Below are 25010 nucleotides of genomic sequence, written 5' to 3'. Positions count from 1 at the left end.
TTACAGTCAGTTGATTCTCAGGGGACTATTTTTGCTCAGCTTTGACTGTTGTGCTGGGGCCTAGAGACACTCACAGGAAATAAAAGTGTTTTGAGTCATTGCTGCTCACTAACTACTGGTCTTGATTGTCTACATTGACTTCAGTTGGTCTTGTTTAGTTCTAGACAATGAAACTTTCTTGTTGGGGGATACTGCATCTGGGGGAGCCAGACACACAAATTGCTATAACGAGGAGGCAGAGGTAAAGTTGGGTAAGAAAAGAACAGCCTAGAAACATAAAGCTGTTATGGCAATGTGTCCTCACTGTGACCAAGGATTCTCCAGTTCCCACCAGTCTGAGTTTTTACAAAGTGTTAAAATAATAAGAATTAAAAATTTACCTGCAGAATGTTCTCTTTCATTGGCTGCATTTCTGTGTAAGAATATACCCTCAAAACTAGTATTGAAAATTATTACTAAACATAGTAATAACAATGATTTTTAGCTTTTTGAAACAGGGTTTCTTTGTCCTGGAATTAGCTCTTGTAGACAAGGCTGACCTCAAAGTCAAAAAGATCTGCCTGTCTCTGCCTCCCAAGTGCTGGGATTAAAGGTGTGTGCCACCATCACCCAGCAACAGTGATGTTTTTTCAAAAACAAAATTATGTTCATTTACAAAAGTAGATGCAGAGAATGTGTTCATACACTTTCCTAGTTTGCTCAGCCAGTCAAATTTTTTACTTTATATTAACCCAACTATTTTGATGTATTTAAGCAAGAGTCATAAAATAATATATTTTGTTATTTGTTTAGATAAAATAAATTATAAGAGGTAGTTAAAGCATCACCACTGAACAGTTACTCGGTTTTTCATTGATACATTCATCTTCCATGTTATGTTATCAAAGCTCCAAGCCAATAAATCATTTATTTCAATGTATATTTTATGAAAGTGATCAGAATTCAAATATTTCACATTGCCCTGGTAATTTACTACAACTTTCTATTTTATTTTTAGTATATGTTATACAGCATAACTGTTATGTGTTATACAGCATAAACTGTTCTTTTGTTTTCCCCTACATAATATTTTAGTTAATTATTTGGGAATTTCATACAATGCACCCTGATCACACTCACTTCCCATCCCTCCCAGGTGTACCCTTCTACCCTTGCACCCCCCCCCCAAAAAAAACCCACAACAAATCCAATTTGTGTTGACCATATACTCACCGGAGCACGGTCAAACTCTCAGTGGTTTGCCCTTTGAATCCTTCCCCAGCCAATCCTCTCGAGAGAAGCCATGAACTGTGAGGAGCTACACTTTAGCATCTTTATCACAAATTTAAAAGACTCTCTTCAGTAGCTTCCTGTCTGGACTGTTTCCTTTTAGGGGGGAAGGAGACAGACGCTGGCATAGAAACTCTCAAAGTGCCTCCTTCTCAGTTATGAGCATACAGTCATTGATACCATGGCAGAAGAAGCTTCCCGGCCCCTAGCAGCAGGCAGCTGAACACATCACGGACCCCAGCATGTGTCCAGCAACAGCATGGGATCACAGACATCAACACGGTTTCTGGCGGTAGCACAGCTCCATCATGGACATCAATGTGTTCTCTTTCAATTGGTTCAAATGTCAATCTAAGTTGTTGGGTTTTAAATTTAAGGTAGTCCTTATATTAATTTTTCTACTCGAAAGATGCCAAGGGTAGACATTTTCCACTTTGTAGAAGAAACTTCAGAGGTTATTATGAAGACACTTTTAGTGCAGTAAAATGATGTCAAACACAATATTATATAACCAGGCATTAACAAGAGTATGATCCTGCTTCTGAGTGTTCAGTTGTGTTGAGATTACTCCATAAAGTACAATTAAATTATAACAGTGTGTATTCTGTTACAGAGAAAAGCTGCCCTAAGCTTTTGGTGCATACTATTAATCACTCAGATAATTTTATAGCTCATGTGTAGATAGGTCTTTTGAAGTTTATGAATACTTCTCAATAATAAATATAGATCTGATATGACATACTTTTTCTTAAAGCAGTGTTTGCTGACAAAGAAGAGCCTGTGGGAAACTATGAAAAGAGTCACCATCTGTATTTATATGTGATCTAAATATATATTTTTATGGATTTTTTGTGTACTTTAGAAATTATGAATTACGGAGCTAAAGGAGAAACCTTAATAATACCATACTTCAACGCCAAATGAATAAACAACATTTTTTTCTTGAAATATAATGTTTTTGGCATCTGTATATATTTATTCTTTGAAGTGAAAACTTTTAATAAACTGAAATGTTCTATATATTCATTAGCAGTACAATTCTTCATGTAAATATTAGGTATCTCTTTTTTGTACTCTATGTATTGGATGATAATTTCACTTCGTTAAATCAGATATAACTAAAGAACTTCAATGAATTTGTCACTAGGGTCAAACTAATTTAAACGAAGAAAATGACTGACGAGTGCATGTAGTAGATGCTAAGAATTCAAATGAAATGCATAGCTTAGCTATGGTCCAAGCTTCATGGGCATATGTGGAAAGATGTATGGACACCTGGGGCTGGACTGATGTGCTCATATTTAGCAGTAATTTGAACCACTGCCTGGATAATAGAAAAGATGTTGATGGTAAGAAAAATGTCACTTTCTTGCAACATTGGGAAGCACCCTCCCTGGAAATAAAAAATAAATATTTAAAAATATCAACTGAAGAAGAAAAGTTATTTGTATTTTATACAAAGTTTGTCTTTTCAAAGTTTAACCTTCTGGATTTAGCTACCAACAAGATAAATAAAACATTAGGACAGGGGCTATACAAACACCGTAGGTTTAGAATACTTTTGCTGGTGTCTAATGCTCCAAGGAGTCTTCCACGGAGAAGAGAGACTGAATGAAAACTTTAAAATTACCCATGCTGTGATGGCTTCAACACATGCAAGAAGATTTTTTGCTTGGGTTCTATATAAATAAACATTGTATCTACACATGTCATGTTCAGATGAAAAGAAATCAAATAAATTTCTGTTCTATGAGGATAAGAGTGACGGTTTATTATAATGGTGTGCGGTTGACAAATGCAAGGTGAACTTCAGACTCCTATTCTTACTTTCCTTTCTACTTTTTGTATTTTTTTTTAAATATACATCTTTGCCTTTGACCATGTGTGCTTGCCTGACAAGCGTTGCTTGGTTCTGAATTACTCTACCCGAGAGACCTTGAACAAATACAGAATTCATGTTTGAAAGGTGTTTTTATAGTAGCCACACTGCTAGCTAGCAAGGCTGAGCTGGTTGTCAAGGCCAAGTTTTTGAACCCTGCAGGTGGGTGAGCAGAACAGAAATTACCATTTGTACTGAGTTAGTGCATAGCGGGCTTATACTGTGAAGTTGGTATCTTTCTGCCACTCTTCTGAGCAACTCAAAATCTTGCCAAAACATGGTGATTAGACTACAGAAAAGTTTCTGAAATCCCTGGAAAAGACAAACGGTATCCATATCGTGAAGGAAGCTAAGACATGGGATTTTAAGGAAACAAACACAGAGAAGGAAAGGAGCCCAGTTGAAGGCACAAGAAACAGAGACTTGCTTGCTAGATTTTTATCTTATTACATTTTCTTTTATCATTATCTCTTTTTGTTTTCTTTTTTAAAATATTTATTTATTTGTTATGTATACAATATTCTGTCTGTGTGTATGTCTGCAGGCCAGAAGAGGGCACCAGACCTCATTACAGATGGTTGTGAGCCACCATGTGGTTGCCGGGAATTGAACTCAGGACCTTTGGAAAAGCAGGCAATGCTCTTAACCACTGAGCCATGAAAGACAGAAAGAGTGGATCCCAATGGAAGGGGAGGTGGGAAGAAACTGGGAAGAGTAGAGGGAGGGGAAACAGTAATCAGGATATATGAAATAAGGGAAAAACCTATTTTCAATAAAATGAAAAAGGAAAAAAAGGAAGACTAGCAGTGTGTGGCAGAGGTAAGGAAGAATACCTAAGATATAACTCAGTTCGACAGGGATGATAGAATGACTGATGATGACAAAGAATGGAAAATAATGAAAACTCAGAAATTCATATGCCATTTGACTCAAAGCACTGAGATATTTCGCTTCCCTCCCTTTTATGAACCCTTTGTTCCATTCGTCTGGAATACTTGCTCCCTGGAAGAAAACACAGTGTTCACTGCTTCTTCTCTCCTTAGTTGTGTTTCTGCAATCTAGAGGAGCTTTTCTTTCTTCTGGGAAAATCTTGGCAGGTAAAGTTATGGTTTGTGCGTCATTTATTCTCTGAGATGCTCTGCATCTCTCTTCAAACCTTACTTTCAGCATCCTTCTCAATGGCAGCATTTATGTTGAGACCTTCAGTTTGACACTTAGCCCATCTCCATGTGGTTCTTTTCAGCACTGATTTGCCAACCTCTATCATTACTTTGCACCATACAAGGTACCAGGGGAAAAATCACCTCGCCCCAAACCTTACTAGGTATGGTGATGCATGCCTACCATCCAAGCACTCAGAAGGTGGATTCAGAATGACTAGAAACTCGAATTCATTCAGAAGATAGAGTCAGGATGAACAGAAATTCAAATTCATTTTCTTGGCTATATAGTGAGTTCAAGGCCAGCCTGCATTATATGAGACCATGTTGTAAGCAAAATCCTTGACTTCAAGAAAACCGCAGTCAGGCTGGGCCATGGTTGGCTAATGCCTTTAATCCCAGCACTCGGGAGGCAGGGACAGGAGGATCTCTGTGAATTCGAGGCTAGCCTTGTCTACAGAGCGAGTTCCAGGACAGGCTCCAAAGCTACAGAGAAACCCTGTCTCGGAAAAAGAAAAGAAATGAAAGAAAGAAAGAAAGAAAGAAAGAAAGAAAGAAAGAAAGAAAGAAAGAAAACCACAGTCCAGACAGGGAAATAGCAGGGACATTGCACCACTGTGGTAAGCGGGCAGCAAAGCAGAAGGAGGGGCATCATAAGGTAGATGCATTGCTCTAGTCTAAGGCTCGTTGTAAGAGAAAAGGATTGTCACATGTGACGGTAACATGCGTCACTGTTTATTTTATTTTAAGCTGTGTGGAAGCAGGGCCACCATGCCTCCCTCATCTTGGCACTGCATCACCTTACAAGTTCACAGCCATGAGGTTCAAACAGGTCCACGTCTACTTTTAAGGGACGAAGTGTCCAGAAGATGAAATTTGTTTTCTTTTTGTTCTTTTGGTTGTTTGCTTGCGGTAGGATCCCGTTCTTTAGCCCAGGTGGACTTCAAACTCGCAAAACTCCTGCTTCATCCTCTAGGGGATTACAGGCGTGTGTTGTCCCTTCTGACTCTCAATATCTTGACTTAAAGTCATTCTGCTTTTACCTATAGCATCGCCTGTGTCTGTGTGCTTGAGTGTTTGAAATGAACCTTTTTTTTTCTCCTTAGGCTTTTCAGGGAGATAGACCACTTATAAGGACCCCATTTCTCCAGCACTCTACTCTCCTTTATTTTGGGGTCATCTTTATTTATTAAATGTACAAATGTGTGATTCTTTAACTAACTGATATAAGAAAGCTTCGGAAAGTATAACAAACTAATAGTATTAGCGCACTTTTGAAAAATAATGTTTTCTTCTTTATGGAAACATGTACTACAAACATTAGCATTGACCTTAAATAATTATTACCAAGATAAAATTAAACGTATGGATTTGTTATATAAAAGTATTAAGTCCTGTTTGTCAAATGTGTCTTTTAAGGCAAGATACCTGACGGACTTTTATTACATTAAAATTGTGTTTAAAAGAGCAATCCACAAGAAATGCTTGAAAATATCACACTAATGAATCCATGTTAATACAATGCTTGCCCGTGACCTCCAGGACAGGCCTCTCTCTGCCAGCTATCTGGCATCCATATTGATTCTAAATAAAAGAAAATAGACTATGATGCAAAACATTCTAGACTTTCATCCCCATGTTTTCCTCCCAGGTATGACATAAAGAGAACAATATTTAATTTAAAGGGCATAAAAATCCACATTGTCACTATAAATATAGAATACAATTTACAGATGCATTCAGAGAGGAAACCTGTCAGCTCATTACGCAGCTCCCTGACTCTGGCTTTCCAGTCTCAAAGCTTACGTTCCTCAATTCCATATGTCACAGAGAACAGTAAAGACATCTGAATTCCGATATTTTGAAGAAATGTGTATTTAGCAACTGAATACATGCTAAAAAGGAATAATTTACAGCAGCAATTTCATTACATTTTCTCTCCAGTTTTCTCGTTCCTATCTGAAACGCAATGACAAATACAGATGCCGAACAATTCTCCACCTGGCAAAACGCATGCTCGTGGGCGCACACTCTCTGCCCTTGAGTAGTACAGAAGCCACCGTGGTACTCATGTAGGAAAGCTGGCATGCCAGGATGATGTTGCGCACACTGAAATGGAGCATCTTTAGAAACCTGTATTTCACACTGCTCTTCCTCATCTTTTCAAAATTATTTACACCTCTCTGCCTAATGTGTAGGTAGCAAAAATATTAAACACATACCATTAGAAACCATTAAGCTGGACATAGAAGGAGCAGTGTGTGTGTCTGCATGCATTTCCATGCTACTCTTGCTATCAGCGGGACCTGGTCTCTCCGCTGGGAGGCATCTGAATTTTCAGACTTTAAGACTGTTGAGGTGATATGCTTACGTCACATGCATCTCTTATGCAGGTCTCCCCTGGGATGCCACATGCATATGCCAAAGTCCATCTTGATTAGTTAGGAAGCAGGACATTCATTCTTCGTGCAAACTGTCCTCTCTCAATACACATTGGCAGATTATGACTCTCATTGGACTTACTTATTCTCAAGTTGCACCAATTACTTCCTTTGAAAACTCAGACATGGTGATTGATAAAGACATGCCAGTATATGTGTTTGTTTGCAATACCTTTAATTGAAGCCTAAACTTTTTTCTATTGCTACTTCATTGTGTTAAATCAAATGCATTCAGATTTTGGAAGGCATCCATGAAATTACCATATAATCTTCATTCCTTGAACTCTTTTTATTGTTAAGAACTAGAAATAAACGAGAGACTTAGTAATCACAAACAAACTTGTTTCAGTTGCAAATTTAGAATAGAACATAACATCAATTGTTCGAATTGATAAAACCCTATGGCTTATATGGAACACCCTGCTTTCTTTGACTTACTATTTCTGACATGATTCTCCTTTAAAAAGTGTGATCGTCAAGGAATTTATTAACTCAGTTTGCCTTTGTGGATGTTCTTCCAAAAGCAACACTATGTTAGTCAAAGAGCCTAAAATCAGATGTAGAATGTTTTGGGGCTTTTTACTTGAAAGACGTGTCAACAAATTGTTTATTTAAATAATCATTAAAACTGAAACATGAGCTTCCATCTGTGAAATAGTTCAGTGGAGAGGGAACAACTGTTTACTGCAGTTGAGGTGAGAAATTAATGCTTAGTTAATTAGAATCCTGAGACAACTAGAGTTAAAATATCAATGCCACTTCATTAATTAGCAGGAAGATGTTTAATTTGTATTCTATGTATGTGTAAGGATCTGAGGAGGGAGTCCTGAAGTGAAGAATGGAGTGCCAATGAGCTATTCTAGAATGCAGAAAGTTTTATGCAGTTTGAACTCAACGATTCTCTAGAAACCGTCTTCAGCTAACCAAGGGAGCAATTCTGAAGTATTTTGTATTCCTTATTCCTTATTAACAAAACAAGGAGTTTTGCACTGTCTAAGTGAAGTGTGTGTTCTGGAAATAGTTTATAAATTCATTCTCATTGAGATGAAAACACATATGTTCTTCATACGAATAATTGTACTATAAATGGTAAAGAGAAATGTAGTTGATTAAGAAAGAAATGGTTGGAAAGCGTCATTAAGGTGTTCTAAATGTCATTGATCTCTTTCTCTCTCTCTAAAAGTCATTAAAAGATAAAATGATAGAATCCCTAGTGGAATGTAGCATCATGAGAGAGTCTTATGTCTCACATAGCATGCAAATATTCAAGCAAAGAATGAAGAGACATTTTATTAACACTATGATCGGACAATGGGATTTCCATGAGATACACACAGTTCTCTTTTTTTCTGTGATCCTTCGGAATGCGTCTAATGAATGTCTTCTTTTCTTCTGTGCTGTCTTAATTTTTCAGTTGGCTAAGAACTTTATGCAACTCACGGTTAACTTAGATAATACCTTAAAAGTGGGGATGGTGGGGAAACCTTCTATCTGTTTGCTTTCCTCAAAGGGAAAAAAATCACAAATCATATCTTGGTTTCAATAATTAACAGTTAACGGCAAGAGTTGGAATCTAAAGTAATACACTAACCCCTTCAGAACTGAAAACAAAGTGTGAAAAAGAGCAGCCCGCAGTTGAAAGTTTTAAACAAATTACACAGCACAATAAGTGTAAGACAAAAACCTACTCTAGCTTAGAAAACAGCTCCTTTTTACTGCATATTTGTCATGGTACACTTAAATTATAGTTTTAATAAAATACATCTTTAGATCAAAGCTGAAAGAAGACATCAGTAGTAGATCAGTGTATTCCATTCTTCTTCCGGATGATGGCTGGTTGATGTTTGTACATTTCCACACGCTATTTCACTCCGTCCCATTCACCTTATCTCACTCCTCCCCTACACACAAACGCGAGTGCCGGGAGACGAAACATCCTGGATTCCCATCACGTTTTGGAATATTCATCTGCTTACTAAATCCATGCAGTTTATTTTCAACGCTCACTTCAACAACATGGCTTTGCTGATAACAGTTTTTCTACCCTCAATGGCAATATGGCAAGTGACATTTTTTTTTTTTTTATATTTCTCAGGCAAAGAAGAAAGCAAAATGAACTCGTGGAGGAAATACTAGGTCGGCTGATGTGAGCATCTCTGCTCACCTGCGATCTCTGTCAGACCTCGGTACTCTGAAGAAAGCCTGCTGGGGAAGTTCCCCACGGCCTGGATTGCAATTGGTGGATCCCAGTTGAATTTCCCACCACTGTAAACATCCACATAGTGCCTTGGACATGTCCATCGTGTATTGCATTTTTTTCCAGTTATTGTCTAAGCAAGTTTGCACTTGTTCGAAGTTTTGGGAGGTGGTGCCGCTCAGACACTTCTGGGTGCCCTCTCAAACTCGTGGGTCCTCCTGTTTCTACCCTTCTTACTCTCCTGCATGTGTTTCCACTTGTTGCTGCTCCCTTGAGGGTGCCCTTGCCTCTGCCGGCGCTGCTTTCGGTCCCTTTTCCACACTTGTTCACAGAACTCGTCCATCGTGTTCAGGTTCGGGTGGTTGATGAGCTGCATGAAGTCTCTGTACCAGACCTTCTGGCTGGGCGTCAGGCTGCTCGACATTTCTTTGGTCTTAGAGCCCTCGCCGTCGTCATCCTTATGCAGAAGTTCTTCCAAATGGTCCGTGTCGATGACTTCCAGGGTCACCTTCAGCAGAGTTTGCATGAATCCGTGCTCCACGGCGTGACACAGGTAGTTGCCCGAGTCCTTCTTTTGCAGACTGCGAAGCAGGAGCCCTTGTTCTGTCCTGATGATGTGGTCACCCACTCTGATCTAGCAGGGGAAGGAAGGCAGAGGAAAGTGTACAGACTTAAGAGAAATGCAAGGTCTGCCATTCTGCTTAGAAAAATTTGATATTTGTTGAGGTGGGTTTTAGAAATTAACATTTTCAAGTTAAAATGTAAAAAAGTCTGTCTTGGACAAAAAGCTATAGTGTCTACCAATTGTTTCTCAGATCCCTTTGAAAATTTCTGCAATACCACTGGTTCCCCCCCCCACCAATGGGACTTTCCAGGTTGTCCTGTTTTTTTTTTAAATTGATTTTTATTGAGATCTACATTTTTCTCTGCTCCCCTCCCTGTTTTTATAGTCTACTTTTTGCTATCAAAAATACCCAGGATAACTGGGGGAAAGAAAAATGATACATTTAAAATTCAAAAGCACATACACAAATATGATACAAAGTCAATATTAGATAATGAACTGGGAACTACAGGAATAAAAACCCAGAAAACAAAGTATTAAAAGGACTTCATAATATGACTTGTTAAGATCAGAATAAAATATCAGTATTTAAGCAAAGAGAAGAAAACATGTGTTTTAGGGTTGGTGACTTATTTGTCAGCTGCAAAGTTCCGGGTGTAACATGATCTGAGGGTCCACTCGGGGATACATCTAGCCTCTCTTTGACTTTGAATCACCTTCACAATAGAAATCACAGAGAACATAACTAGTAATATACACAGCATCTTTACAGCTTACAATGTAATTCTATACCTAAGTAGGGCTTACTATGTCAAAAGACCCCAAACTAACAGGGGTTGTTTTCACTTTGGCGTTCATATTAAACTTGTAAAATTATACGCACTTAATATATTTTACAAGTGAATGAAGCATTCTGGTCACCTTTATTTAATACTCATAAGTAATTTAAAAAGCTTGGCGCTTTCTGTGTGGTTTTCCTTGTTTAAGTTGTTACAGTTATAGGGGGAATGTATCTATTGAGGAGGAAGATCTTCCTCAGGCTGTTTTAATAGTTAGTACCAGCATAGATGGTGGACTCAATTCCTTCATTCTACATCAAGGATGTACTTGATTCTCTCCCAACTTTTTCTCACTTGCAGAAGTTACACAGAAAGAAAAATGAGCATATATAGCAGAATTCAGTGAGCAAACTCCAAAATTTCAGGGAGGCTTGATTTTTTTTCTTTTAATTCGCAAACATAGGATACATACGTGCTTTATACCAGTCATGGCTGTAGTTGGAGTGGCGGGCTGTGGCCTGGCTCCCACATGGCTAGCTTTATACCCGAAATAACAACACACAAATTGTATTCTTTTAAACACTGCTTTAGCCCATTAACTCTAGCCTCTTATTGGCTAATTCTCACATCTTGATTAACCCATTTCTAATAATCTGTGTAGCACCACGAGGTGGTGGTTTACCGGGAAGGATCTTAACCTGTGTCCGTCTTGGAGAGGAGAGCTATAGCGTCTGCCTCATTGCCTTCTTTCTCTCAGAATTCTGTTCTGTCTACTCCACCCACCTATGTTCTGACCTATCAGGCCAAGCAGTTTCTTTATTAATTAACTAATGAAAGCAACAGGTAGACAGATGTCCCTCTGCCATCACATGGCAAGAAATAAGGACTCTGAAATATGTGCCCAGAGTGCTTCCTGGGCAGGAACTCTTACCCAGCTGCATTTGTTTCTTTTCTGTAGTCTGCTACAAAAGTAACTCACACTGGGTGCTTGTCTAAAGATCTATTCCTTGATTCTCCACTGTGTTGGGTAAGAAGTATTTTCCTTGCTCCAAGTCAACAGTACCATGGTGATTTAACATATGTATCAGACAGAAATAATTCAGTCAGCTGAAGTCCCATACCTCCTCCTTCCGATCGTCATTTCGCCTCTGAAATTGCCAGTATACCAAGGCTCTCTGTGACTTTGGACTGCATTCCAAGAACGTGCTACTATTCTCTACTCCATAGATGATTCTCTGCTCAAGGCTATGCCCATGGTGATTATCTAGGCAATGATAAAAAGGGGAAACAAGAAAATGTTAATTAGTAACTCCATTTTCTAAAACATTTATTTGGAAATACGGAAGAGAAATTACTGCGTATGTAGAAGTCATTTTCAGGTCAATAAAAGATGAAGAGCAAGTCAAGGATTTCAAAACACAACTACTTGCCTCAGTATATGAATCCTTTTGTTTTGGGTTATACAGGCAGAGTTTTGTCTACCAGCAAGTAGCATCAAATGAACAGCACTGTGCATGTTCACTATAACCTTGGGTCTTTGTACTATGGACTCATGACATGCAGCCCGTTTGTTATCCTCTTTCCTGGCAGGAATGTTATTAGATTCCATTTTTGAATAAAAGAGCTGTATCTGACAACTCCGTTGGCTGCTTTGTAATTGCTTTTCATCTGTGAAATTAAATTCACCTAGCAATACTATCTCACAGTTTACAAAAGGTAGAGCTCAGAATGTTTATGCTCCCCACCAATAACTTCTGAAGAATTCACAAGTTTGTCCTGAAGACCAACTGATGTCAAATGTTTGGGATGGCTCAGTGGAAACTCACATAATTACAACGCAATATGGTTTCAATTGTTCTTATTTAAAAACGACATACCCTTTGTTATTTTCCAGAGTTAAGCTGTGGACCATGGCAAGAGCACATAATAAAAGGCAGCAATACAAAAATCTGTTTCCTGATTAAGTTTCTATTATTTTGCCCTTTTTGTAACCTCCTCCAATGTGGTAACTGAAACATAGCTCAGATCAAAAGTATGACACAGAGAGGCTAGGTAAAACTCAGCAAGAGAACCAAACTCGGGGCTATCTTGTGTAATCCTGTTTCCATTATGACATCCTGAGCAATCTGGAACTCATTAAATTAATTTAGAAAATAATAAATATATTTTCACATGCACAGAGAGCTGACAGTGTAGACAGATGAAAAATTTCTTCTCTCTCCTTCAAATTCCGCTAGGATTTTAATTTTAAAAATATTTCCCCTCCTCTTCGGCATCACTTTGACAGTTTTACTCTTGTCTTAATCAATGTAGTACTTTTGTCTGTCATAAGCAATAGGATTTGCTTATGCTAGGCTTAAAGCTTTTGAAAACTTCTATTCTCATCCCTGGTGTAGCCTATGCTTCCCACTGCCCAGCTCTCGGTGTGCAGTAAGGAACGTTGACCACGTCATCATTCCGAGCCTCAGCCTCCGCTGTCTGCTTATCAACTGACAATCCTTCTGACCCTGGCACATAGATCTCTCCCTTCTTCTTAGACATCAATGCCCTGAAAATAGCGAAGGATGCAATTTACAATGAAACTAAACGACAATCAGTTGATTCTGATTCACATTGTTTATCACGCTTGGTACATACACATATTTGTATTTGTATGTGTATGTACATGTGGACTCTAAGTTCCATAGTGAATGTGACATGCCTTTCTCCCCTCTCTATATGTCTCTATGTTACTCTGTAAGACATCTGTTCCCTAGACAGAGGAGAACTGCTGGGTGCACCAGGGCCAGCAAATCTGGGCCTCATAACCTGCCTCAAATAACTAGAATGCTTTGCCATGGAAGTCGATGGTGCTTATATTAAGGGTAAACTTGCTAGATCAAGATATGTTTGGACACTTGGAAAGATAGCCTTCACTATGTCTCAGTGCTTGAATTGCAACGTATATGATGCTACGATAACAGAAAGTCCCACTAACATTCTGTTAACACCTATGTCCTCTGGGCCTAATATTCTCATGATGTAATCTATAAATACGATGGAATCATCAACAGAAGTCTACGTGGTTTTGCTGACGCATAGTGAAGAAGACCAGTGTGTCTTGAATAGTAGAAGAGATCTTCATTATAAATGGGTGTGTCTGTGGACTGGAGAGATGCTCTGGAGGCCAGAGAACGTGCTACTCTTGTAGGTTTGGTGCCTACAGAGTAGCTAACAACTGTCTGTAACTCCAGTTACTAGGCAATCTGGGGACAGCCCCTAGCCTCTGTGCGGACTACACATACGTGATACACATATATACAGACAGACAAAACATTCATGCACACAAAATCAAAACACAATCTAACAAAATCAAAATACATCTAATAGGATTAAAATGCGATATGCAAAAGTCTCAAGTAACGAATCAAAATATTTTTGAAATGGCAGTCTGACTTGTCTCTTTGCCATTTAAATTAAATATTCCTTGTAGTACTGGGTTTTATTTAATTCAGATTTTATTTTCTTTTTAGTCTTTTTATTTCTTTTCTTTATTGTCTTTTCTAGTAGGAACAAAACTTTCTCAAGTAGCAAGAGAAAATCACCCTAGTAACAGGTATGTTCTTATACGGAGAAAAGCATCTCTTCTGTTCTCTTTTTAGTTAAGGCTCACACAAAATGCTGTATGACTTAACAGAAAAATTCATATCATGATGCTTATAGTTCATCTTTGAATGTTATGCTTTTCTTTAAGAAAGAGGATAATCACCACATTCTCAGTACCCAAGTGAGGGAGGAGCACCTGGCTATTTTGGTTCCTGAGCTTGGTGTCTCTAGTTAGTTTGCTTTGATAACTACTCTTGCCAATCCTTAAGGACTGTTTGTCTACTGAGGTGACCCCTTCTTTTTCCCCTTTCTGCAAACAAAGAGAAAGAGAAACGTCTTCTAGCTAACAACCAGCGGCCCCCTACATCCTGTTCTAATAACTATTTGTCACGATCAGCACAGAGATGTCCTCCGGTACAGCTTCAGTTACAGATTCTCTTATTTGTGTTGTTAGGTTGATTCTCTGCCGCAGCTGGAAAGATAAAGGGTACATTTCCATTGTTTTCAGTTTTTTTCTGTTAATTTCTCTGTAGTTTGACCTATATACCATTGCCAACTTCTAATCTAGGACTAGAACGTTCACGGCAAACGCTCTACACTTCAGTATTCAGAAGCAGTGACTTTGCCAAATTCATATTTACTTCACTTTATGCTTTATAGATGCTGTATAAACATTCTGAACGTGACGTTTAGGAGGAAATGAGGCATCCATTATCTATTTTGACTTTTCTTCCCCCAGCGACTTGCAAAGCGCTGGGCAGCACAGGAAATGCTGAAGATACAACATCCAAGCTTCACTGTCTCATGCCCCCGTCGCAGCAATCCTTTCTTCCCATAAAAAGGTGTACACAGGAGAAATATTATTTCCGTTGTTATCTTCTCATCATGCTCTATATTTTGTTCATTATCTATTTTCAAGCATAGTATTATTTTGTAAGAGCACCATACTTTAATTTCGTAGAAGACATTGAAGGCAGTTATTCCATTTGAGTCAAATGCTTTACCAATGACATAATGTTCATTAAAAGTTTCCTGCAAGATATAAAGTCTTGCGTATTTGGGATTAGTATAATCTGAAATCTCCCGCTGGATCAGGCAGCTACCCGGAGAGCAGCTGTCCTGCAACAAAGAGTGTTAATGGATAATTTATTCTATCAAAGCTGTGTTGGACTGGGAACGTGGTGGGTGCTGAGGACGCCTATAGCAATTCTCTACTGTGCTGCTCACTGGGTTTACGTCACACCATTCTGAGTCTGGAGCCTGCTGCCTTGCTGTCTTTTCTGTATGTCCACCTTTGGGAAACATTATTTCCTGTTTTGGGAGTTATTAAGATTCTTTTATAATGACTGGTTAGTGAAAATGAACTCTGTGATCCTCCTCCCCTCTCTGCTGTCTTAGAGAACACCATCAGGCAGATGGGTAATATGCCCATGACATCTCAGTAAATGTATTCTCACTGGTGACTTTGTCCTCTTACAGAACTTACTCTAAGTGTTTCTCTTCATTGCCATTTATGCTTTGTTTTATTTCTGCTTTAGTAAAAGAAAAATGATTATAAACTATCTTGAACATATTATAAAGATTTATAACACCTAGAGAATATGTATGTAGCCAGAACTTTAATTTTTTTTTATTTCTTAAAATACATCTTGGTGACGTCATGATGTGGCTTCCATGAGATGAGATTCTCATTTACGATGCGGGGATGGAACTGTAGCCCAGGCTGGCATGAAACTCACAGTGCCCCTGCCTCAGCTTCCTGATTGCTGGGGTTGTAGGAATGCACTATCACATCTACTGTGATTTCTAGGCTAGCTAAGAAAAAAATGTTTAAATATATCCTTGTTACATGTTTAGAAGATGCCAGAACTTTACAATCATATATCTAGCTGTCATCTAAAAACTGGACATATCTTACAAATGGAACTTTATACAAAACTGTTTAAAAAATAATAAACAACCATTTTGCAATTTAAATCTCTCTCAGACCATTAAATTACAAAAGAAAAACCCAGAATAATTCACTATAATCTTGCCGGTTAGGGCCTGAAGAGAGGACTAGGTGGTCAGGAGACCTTGCTGTGCAATCACTAGGACCTGGCATTCAGTCCAGCAGTGGTCTGTAACTCCATCTGGGAGTAGTGTGCAGGCAGGAAAACAGCTTGGGCATGCTGGCTTCCAGGCCAGTGAAGGAAACATAATCCCCTGGCCTAGAATATCAAGAGACATTGCTTCAAGAGATAGAAAAGACACTGGCTCTCTTCTGGTCTCTCTGTGTGTGCACACATAGATGTGCTGAAACCCCTAAAAGGAGAGACACATACAACAGATAAGCAAGTCTTTCAAAACTAAACTAAGCAGAAACTGCCAATTGTTTATCAGTGAAGAGGATTAAAATTCCATCACCACTGCTCTTTTTATCAACTTTATTTTAATTTCAGAAAAAGCAGAGATAGTTCTCAGAAAGTATATTCGGCATTATTAATGTACTCCATGGCTTCAACATATTGTTGAATGTGAGTGTGTGTATGCATTTTTACGTTCATACACATATATTTAAAAATATTGATTTCATCACCAACCCATCCCTTTTCACTTTTTGGCCTGTCTTGGGTTGAGGGAGAGGAACACGTTAGACAGGTTGGATCTACAGAGACTTCCTCCGCAGCTGCCTCTTTTCTCTGTACTTGCACCATTGGGGGCTTGTTTTGAGGGAGTCAGAACATAGGAGACAGGTAAGAAGAACAAATTTTCATGGAGAAGAAACCGTAACAGAAATCCTTAGTGGAGCAACCGCACACAGCGGTAGTCTACCAATGATGCTGGTGCAATGGCTGTTGCAATAAATTCCGTGTTGAGTCCACACTAAGGCAAATCGTGTCATGCCTTTAATGGCGGCCCTACTTTCCTTCAAAGCATTAAAGAATGCCCCTCAGCTTCAACACTTCACGAACTGTCTCGCTCCGTGTGAAACACGTCGTCCTATTATTTGCAATTTTGGCTAAATTGATCATTTCTCTCCCTTAATATGCCTACCATAATTTCAGCAGAAAGGCAATCAAGAAATCTTACCAGATATCTGCTGAGCAACGAACATAAATAAATACACTGTATTTAAAAGTGGAAACCTTATATAATTTGATACCCACAGGCATAGACTATAAGTTTAACCAATATAAAATGGCAAAAGTGTTATAGTCCTACTAGGATAGAGTATTTCATTAAACTACTAGTTAAATGGATATATTTTAATTTTAATGATAACATAATTGATTTGAGATGTAGTGAAGGATATGTATGATTAAGTATATTACATCTGAAAATTATAATAATAAGAGGACAAAGCTATTGGAGGTGTCATATGCATAGTGTTCCATTTTTTTCATGAAAGCCTATGCTAGCAGTGGCTCATAAATAATGTACATTTTCAGAAAGAAAACAATCTAATTTAAAAAATTTTTCAATTGTATTTTATGCTATAGCCTTTTGTCCTGAAAACTACAATAGACATTAAGTTTATAGTTATTAACCTGGTATAATAAATTCTCCTGGGTTCAACCCTCTGAATAGAGCAGAACAATTGAGAGCAACTAAATATTAAAATTATTTAAAAATCAGCAGTATGTTTGGATAACACAATGTTTCAATATGTTGCAGCTGCTAATGACAAGAAGTAATGTTTCTGAGGAAGCAATCTTCAATTAATCATTTCCTCTTTTAGTGGAATAATTTATGGAAATGAAACGAGGCTAATAAAGCAGAAAGAATGGGAGGAAAGAAAGAAGTTAAATAAATTGCTTCCTTTTGTAACAACAGAAAGTCATGATATCCATCATTTGGCCAGAACTATCATGTTGCTTAAGGCCTTATTTAGCATTTGATTCTCTTCCAATAGCACGGAAATAGAAGGGATCACATTTCAGCTGCCCATTTATTTCTTCTCCATTTTAACCCCATAAACATCTTCCAAGATTGAAAGGGGAACAAATGTAACAATCTTGGAAAATACAATGTCATCTAGGAGACAGATGGATGAGGTACTGAGCCACATATTCATTCCTTCTTCGATTTCAGGTATTGGATTTTGATGTGTTTTTCCCTTATTGAGAATTGAGTTTCACAGACAATAACCATAAAAATCAAACACAAGTCAAAAGAGAGGCAGGTAGATAGAAAGTAATTTCACTAGTCATCTTGGATACTTTGGAAATATAGTTACTAGGTTATGAGATGACAAATCAATTCTAGTTGTTTTTCCACACTGTATTTGTAATATTTCCCATTTATATTCCCTGGGAAGCATCAAGCAAGAAAAAAGGAAACATTGGCCCACCAGTCTCATGAAACATAAAAGAGTAGCATTATGTTCTTAAGCAATTGATCATTATGTCTTTCTTACTGATATGTAGATGACTATCCAGAAATACAACATTTTACCACCCCAAGGATTTCAAGTAGGTGAAAAACATCTCTGTAGCAGGCAATCACAAGGCATATCATGGAGGACGAAATTATATGTCATGGAATAATAAAAAAAATTAAAAATGAAAATGAAGAAAAAAATTATACCATAGCCTTTCCATGCATTTTACTTCTGCAATGGAGATGATCAGCAAGCAATTTACCAATTGACTATATTTAGGGGAGTGAAAAATCTAAAATATAAATTACAGCATGTGAAAAGAATCACCCTTGTTTATCAGTGGAATTTCTGTGACATGGTTTTTCAATGTTCGTGGTGCTGGTTGCAGCCATTAGTCTGTAACCGTTGATGGACTGTCATGCAGGCAGGAGAGCACATTCCTTTCTTTTTAATCCTTCTCCTAGAAATGTGACCAACTTCAGTGAAGGTTAACAAAAAGACTAAATGATATCTTACAGAAAAAGTATATATCGACTTGATAAAGCCTATTAAAATTATAAACTACATTTTAGGCACAAATCAGGATGTGTGTTTTTTTTTTGTTTCTGGGTATTACTTATCCACTAGGATATCATGTTTTGAATTGTAAAATTCAGGTACTTTTCATTATTTCTCCTGTCTTTGGGTTTATTTATTTGGATTGGTTCTGAGGTTGTGCTGGTCAGCATATGGACAATAAGAGGGACAGGCTGATGGGCGGGAGGATCTTTGCAGTATCATTTTATAGGAATTATTTTATTGGAGAAGTCACTAATTTGATAGTGTATTTTAGTTTTAGAAAAATTGTTCTGAAACAGTGATGAGATCAATGTGTTTGTTGGGAAATGAAACATGAGACTTGGAATAAAATAATTATTCCGACCACAGCTATATTCTCTTATATGATATTATGACTATAGTGTTAGTATAGGGCATGATGAGAGACAAAAGCTTAAAGAGTGGTGTCAATATACATATAGTTACTGTAATATCATGAGTCTATGTGCAACATCTGGTATATTTTATTCTCATGATTTTATAGTGTATGCATTACCAAAAAGAGCAAAATAATCTATATGCCAGAGCAACATTGCCATAGGAACAATTGCTTCAAAAAAAAATAGAACAGGAAACATAGAATTTAATCTTTCATTTACTTTCCCCGAGCGATTTGATGGGAGATAGGAAACAATCATTTGCAGAAGCAGAACCCTCCCATAAACAATAATGAAAATACCATCTTGTATTATAATGATACTTGATCCTTTTACCTTTTGGAATTAAAAAGTGCAGACAGCTTAGAATTCATCTTTATAGTAACTAAACTTAAGTGCACAAATAGATTATTTTGGGCAAGATGAAGATTTTTGTAAAAAAATAAAATAAATGAAAGTATTGCAAACCTCACACACATTTAGTCCACATAACTGGTTGTTTGCCTAAGGCAACATCTAAGGACAACTGTTCTTCATTGATTGCTCAAGTGGAAAGAGTTTCAAGGACATTCATAAAAGCCATAGTAGGCAATACTATATGACTTGCTCCTTCAACATATTCTCATTACATCTGAACTGGTCTGAGTTAGCTGTGTCCTACCTTTGCTCTTGATCAGGGTTGAAGCTTTATTTCAGAAGGAATTCTTCCTTATCTTTCTTCCCCATGTCAAACTCTACTGACCTGACATATGCTGGGATTAAATTCCCTGTCTGAAGATATGGATTACCTGTTTGTGTGAATGCCAATCTTAAACCTTCATTACTGATGTTTTATAAATCAAAGAACAGTTTGGTCCTCTCTTTTCTTCCACTTATGATTATGATTTGGCATTTTTTATTGTTTCCTTCATTTGCATGGGCATTTATTTCCCCCTTAGACTTTTATGGAAGATTTCATCTGAGAGAGTGAATCTGGAATCCTATACTGGATGGCCATTATTGGGCCATTTTGTTTCTTAGCAGCTCATGGTGTAGTAGGATATTTAATCTTCACTGTCACTTCTTCGGTGGCATGTCATAATTTACGGAACTTGGGGTTTGAAAATGATGACATCAACATCTAGATCAGATCTCAAGGCTCCTCTTTGGGTTAAGTGCTCATTATCATATTTGGAATATGGTAGAGTACAGGTCATAGAATCATTTTTTTTCAAAATACTAAACTTGTGGTTTAGTACTGCCAAAGTGATTTTATGAAATTTGGGTATGATTTTTGATGCCAATCAAGACATAAATTGGGATGGGCTAGCTGCAGAGATAATTTAGAAGATTGACTTCTGTTGCAATTTCATCGTGGGACACTATAAAGGAACTGCATGTATGCAGAACAGCCAAGAAAGCCATTAGAAAGTGAAACTGAATGAGGCCACTTAATTAGAAGATAGGGCATAAAGTATCTCCATGATCCAGAAATTTAAGATGGTGGTATGAATTTTAAAAATGAAGCTTTTTGCTTTCTGGACACAAAAATCATAAATCGTGTTACGGCTCATTTTGGTTTGAAAGGAGGGAGGAAAGGGAGACAGTGGAGGGGTAATTGAGTTGGCCAGTCATTTTCTTAAATGTGAAGTTGGACAAGCTCCAATTGCAGGCGTACTCTCCCATGAGGGTAAGGAATGGACTGGAAACAACCTGAATTCTACATTAGTATTGTGCCTGGCACGTTATAGAAAGACACAATTTCCCAGCACATGTACTATTAGGGCTTGATACTAAGGCTTTGGTTAAGTCACCACGGTGCCGGAGAAGAGTGTTTTGGGATCAAGGGAAGTGAAGTGGATTTTTCTGTTTCATCCAGAAAAGTCGGGACTACTACTACTTTGCACAACAGGAACATTCAGGGAGGGCGTGTTGAAGGTTATATCAGAAGTGCAATTTCTTCCACCTTAATTTCAAGGTATTTTATAGAGAGTCACTTTATTAAAAACTCAGGATATATAAAATACAGTGTGTTTACCGTTACAGCTGGAAGCGATCATACTGAAGTGTATAATTTGGCTGCATGTTGCTTAGGAGCTTTCTGTGAAAAAAAAAATCTCATATCTCTACCTGTTTCCATATGAGCACATATATTTTATTGAATGTGAGAAGTGACATCAGCAAGACAACATGTATGATTTAAACAGGGGTGGACCCTGGATTGGGGCCCATTTACTTTCAAATATTGACATCTATTATTAGGAGATAATTCAAGGATCCCTAATGGTAAGACTGAGCCTGGCCAAATGGGGATTCCTGACTGGCTCTCCACCCATTTGAACTTTACTGTAACCTACGGTGTGTATGCTTTAAATTTGTTCAATTAGCAACCAAAGCAGCCAGCGAGCACAGAGACCCTCGAGGAAGGAGGGTTTTATGGCTTTGGAATTTTGTGGGCTCTTTGGACCTGTAATCCCATCTCAAACCTGAAATAGAGGTGGTTACCAACCAAAAAGAAACAAGAGATGGAGATCTTGCTACACTAACATGCTCCAATTCCTTCTCATTCCACAGCACATATGGATTCTAACTGGGCTGTTTGGAGAAGAGCTCTCTCACGCAGTCCTCTCTCTTTACCACTAAGCAGCTCTATGCACTTAGCTTTCATAGGCTTGAACCAGCACAAGGCCACCCAAATATAGCTTCAAAATGAGAAACGTTGCCTCAAAGGAAACCATTCAATAATCAACAATGTTGATTTGGACATGTCATATTTTTAAAAAGTCTTTCTTCATTTTTTTTCCATTTGTGTATGAGATATTTCTAGCTCCAGTAGATATTGTTTTTGAAGTAGTATAAGAAGTTTGCTACAAAGGACTGCTAACCACTGGAGACATCACCAAGATGATACATGTATCACTGCTAAGATTCTTAGAACAGTTTAGCGATATGTACAAAATTAACGATTATTAATCAAATTAGAGCCCACAGTGATATTTCTCTGTGTGTGCATGCAAATGTGTGTGCATATTCATGTGTTTGCAGATATACATATGTAAGGATGTGGTACACAGATAATGCACATGGAGACCAGAGGGTGCTTCTCAATGTTGTTTCTTGGGCAATGAACTTCTGGCATCTGCCTGTCTTTGCCTTCCAAGTATTGGATTACAAGGACACTCCATCAAGCCTGGTATTTAACACAGGTGCTGAGGATAATAAAGCTTAGTCACTTTACTAACTGACACATACCTTTAGCATTCATAATGATATTTCTTAATAAACGGTATTATGTAAAATCATTTTGCATTTCTGAATATGATGTTGGTGATAAAAATGTATCTGTTTTTCCATGATGCTACTTAGTTCAAATCACTGCTAGAAAATTAAATATTAAGTGTTTCCATTATTCTTTGAAATGCTTAGATGACTCATTACCGTTCATTCAAAATTACTGAATGTTTCTAATATTCAAAATTTTATATTCATTACAACAATGTAAAAAAGCCCACAAAGATACCTACGAATTCTAGTCTGACGAAAATAACTTAAGTTTTTCCTGCTTTTGTTTGTGATATTTATCTGTACCTATCAAGATACAAGCACATGATGAATTAATAATTACTAGTTCCTCATTTATGAAATGATATGGTCCAATATTTTCACTTGAAATGAATTCATGGAAAATTAGTAGCTATTCAATTGTGCAAATGGAGACTGCTCCCTGTAAAACTTGGGGAGAGTGTGCTAGTATAGACTCTTACCTCAGTCTAAGACAGAGCTAAAACTTTGCTCCTATTCTCTGGTCTTTTCCTTCAAAGTCAGGAGAGTAACCCACAGGAAAGTCATTGACCAAGAATGTGTAAAGCGGGGGATTTTTAAGCATTTGCTCCAGCATCTCCTGATTCTCCCACAATTCCACCAAGGATTTTTGAGACGGGTGCCAACACATTGCGACTATGAACAAGGGGCCTGCATTTCAAGAAGGTAACAGATCTTGCAATCTGTGTTCAAGTGCTATGTGGCTGGTGGTTCTCCTTTAGCGTACACAAAATAAGAATATTCTAGACACCGAGTAAATCAAATAAAAATTAACGAAGGAATAGCAAGAGTGTCTTGTGATGCTGTCCAAAGCGCCTAAAGAGAAAACAGGGCAATCACGGTCGGGGACAGTGCCTGTGCTTTGCGTGCTAACTATTACTTTTTAAATGCTCATTAGTGTCACTGCCATTGAGAAGTTTCCCCAGCAGAGGGAAGCACAGCTTCATTATTAATATCATAAACTGAAATAGGGAGAAGGAGCTTGCATTCCAGTGATACATTTTAAATGGAGGTTGGCTGAAGTTTCAGATTAAATAAGCAACTGTGTCGTTTAACAAGTCTTAATATCTTGTAGAAAGCATACAGTGTAATGACTCCAAATTGCCCACTTCAAGGAAATATACAATTAGTATTTTAATGTAAAGACATTGCTTGCTTGTCCATCTGACTGAAACAGAAAGAGTATACTGGCTTAGCATCATTGGTATATAGATATATGGCTTCTTGGTTGATTTTAACATTATTTTTTTAAGTTTGTTTGATATATTTTAATGAATTTCTGTTGCCCATCCCTTTGGCTGGCTAACATGTAAAAGTAGGTCCATAGACCTGGCTTCTCTTTGTCCATGTAAGAAATTTGAGTTTTATATCTCATAGAAATCTAAAATCTTGAATTTCTTATACCTGTGATCATAAAGCTACTCCTGTTTTGTGCATTCTTCAACATTTTCTTCCCATCAGACCATATTTCCGTTAAGTATTTGAAAAGATGTATACGCTCATGGCACTTGAAGATGAGAGGGTTAAAGACAAGGAGCGTGACTTACCATGGTGTTGTAAGTCTGAGCAGTGGGTTAGCGGGTCTCCATTTCTTATGTCTTGTCGTCTTGTGCGTCTAAAATAATTATATTTAAAAGACATTATTCTATCTCTGTTTTTCCAGTCATGGATTTCTGATATGAATGAAGAATCAAATCTTATTGACTATTACAGACAATAAAACAAGACATGCATTTGCATCCGGTGTGGCTGTGTGAGGGGTTAAAGGTGATCAAACTGGAAATACAAGATCCTCAATTCCAGCAACTACAGCCCAAGGTCTTTAAACTATTACTAGCAGACTTCCTTGCCTGTTTTCTACCAGGTATCCATCAACAATAATCTAACACCGGGAATCTCTGACCTTAATTTTATATGAAATGAAGTATAATATATTTAAACAGCAACCCATTTCTTCAATAAGCATGATTGAACTATTGTCTAAACATGATTGGACTATTGTTCTCATGATCAACGTGGTTGTAAGCTTTAAAACTAAAATTCACATGAATGATGATTTCCCTTACTGCACAAACCTATTTTTAAAATATAGTGTTGTCTAGCTTTCAAATATTTAAACCAAGAATTCTTTCTTTTATTGCCTTTTAATTTTTTTATATCAGTATTTTAGAGAAAAGCATCTTTATTGTGTATCATTTGATCTTTTGTGGAAATAAGGATTGAACTGAGGGCCTATTGTATTGCTCTATCATTAAAGTATACCTCCAACATGGGCTCCTTCTTTGTTTTAGATAGAGTCTCATCCTATAGTGATGGCCAGTCTGCTGGGATTTCAAGTACATACCACCATGACTGCCCTATCCTATGGTTATGATTGCAAATCCATTTGTTTGTGCATTGGAGAGAGTAGGAACACAACCAAAAATGTTAAACCTAAAGGTAAGTTCTCCTTTTGCTAGGAGAATGGGTGAACCAAGATGGCCTTCTCTTTCACAGAA

The 25010-nt window shown here is 37.6% G+C and overlaps 1 protein-coding gene across 2 annotated transcripts in view; it reads right to left on the bottom strand.

The window, feature by feature from the left end:
* Positions 1–7001: 7001 nt before the first annotated feature.
* The window catches only part of Sema3a (semaphorin 3A), a 202278-nt gene continuing 184269 nt past the window's right edge, over positions 7002–25010 (bottom strand). For both annotated transcript variants that reach the window (XM_075955979.1, XM_075955978.1), the window contains 3 exons: positions 24060–24127; positions 11412–11554; positions 7002–9580 (listed from right to left, as the gene is read on the bottom strand). In XM_075955979.1, the coding sequence (XP_075812094.1) occupies positions 9125–9580; positions 11412–11554; positions 24060–24127 (667 nt within the window). In that variant the 3' untranslated portion in view covers positions 7002–9124. The remainder of the gene's footprint in view (positions 9581–11411; positions 11555–24059; positions 24128–25010) is intronic.

Source organism: Microtus pennsylvanicus, chromosome 22, assembly GCF_037038515.1.
Source record: "Microtus pennsylvanicus isolate mMicPen1 chromosome 22, mMicPen1.hap1, whole genome shotgun sequence".
NCBI classification, from domain to species: Eukaryota; Metazoa; Chordata; class Mammalia; order Rodentia; family Cricetidae; genus Microtus; species Microtus pennsylvanicus.
This window is presented reverse-complemented; position numbering and strand designations above follow the sequence as displayed.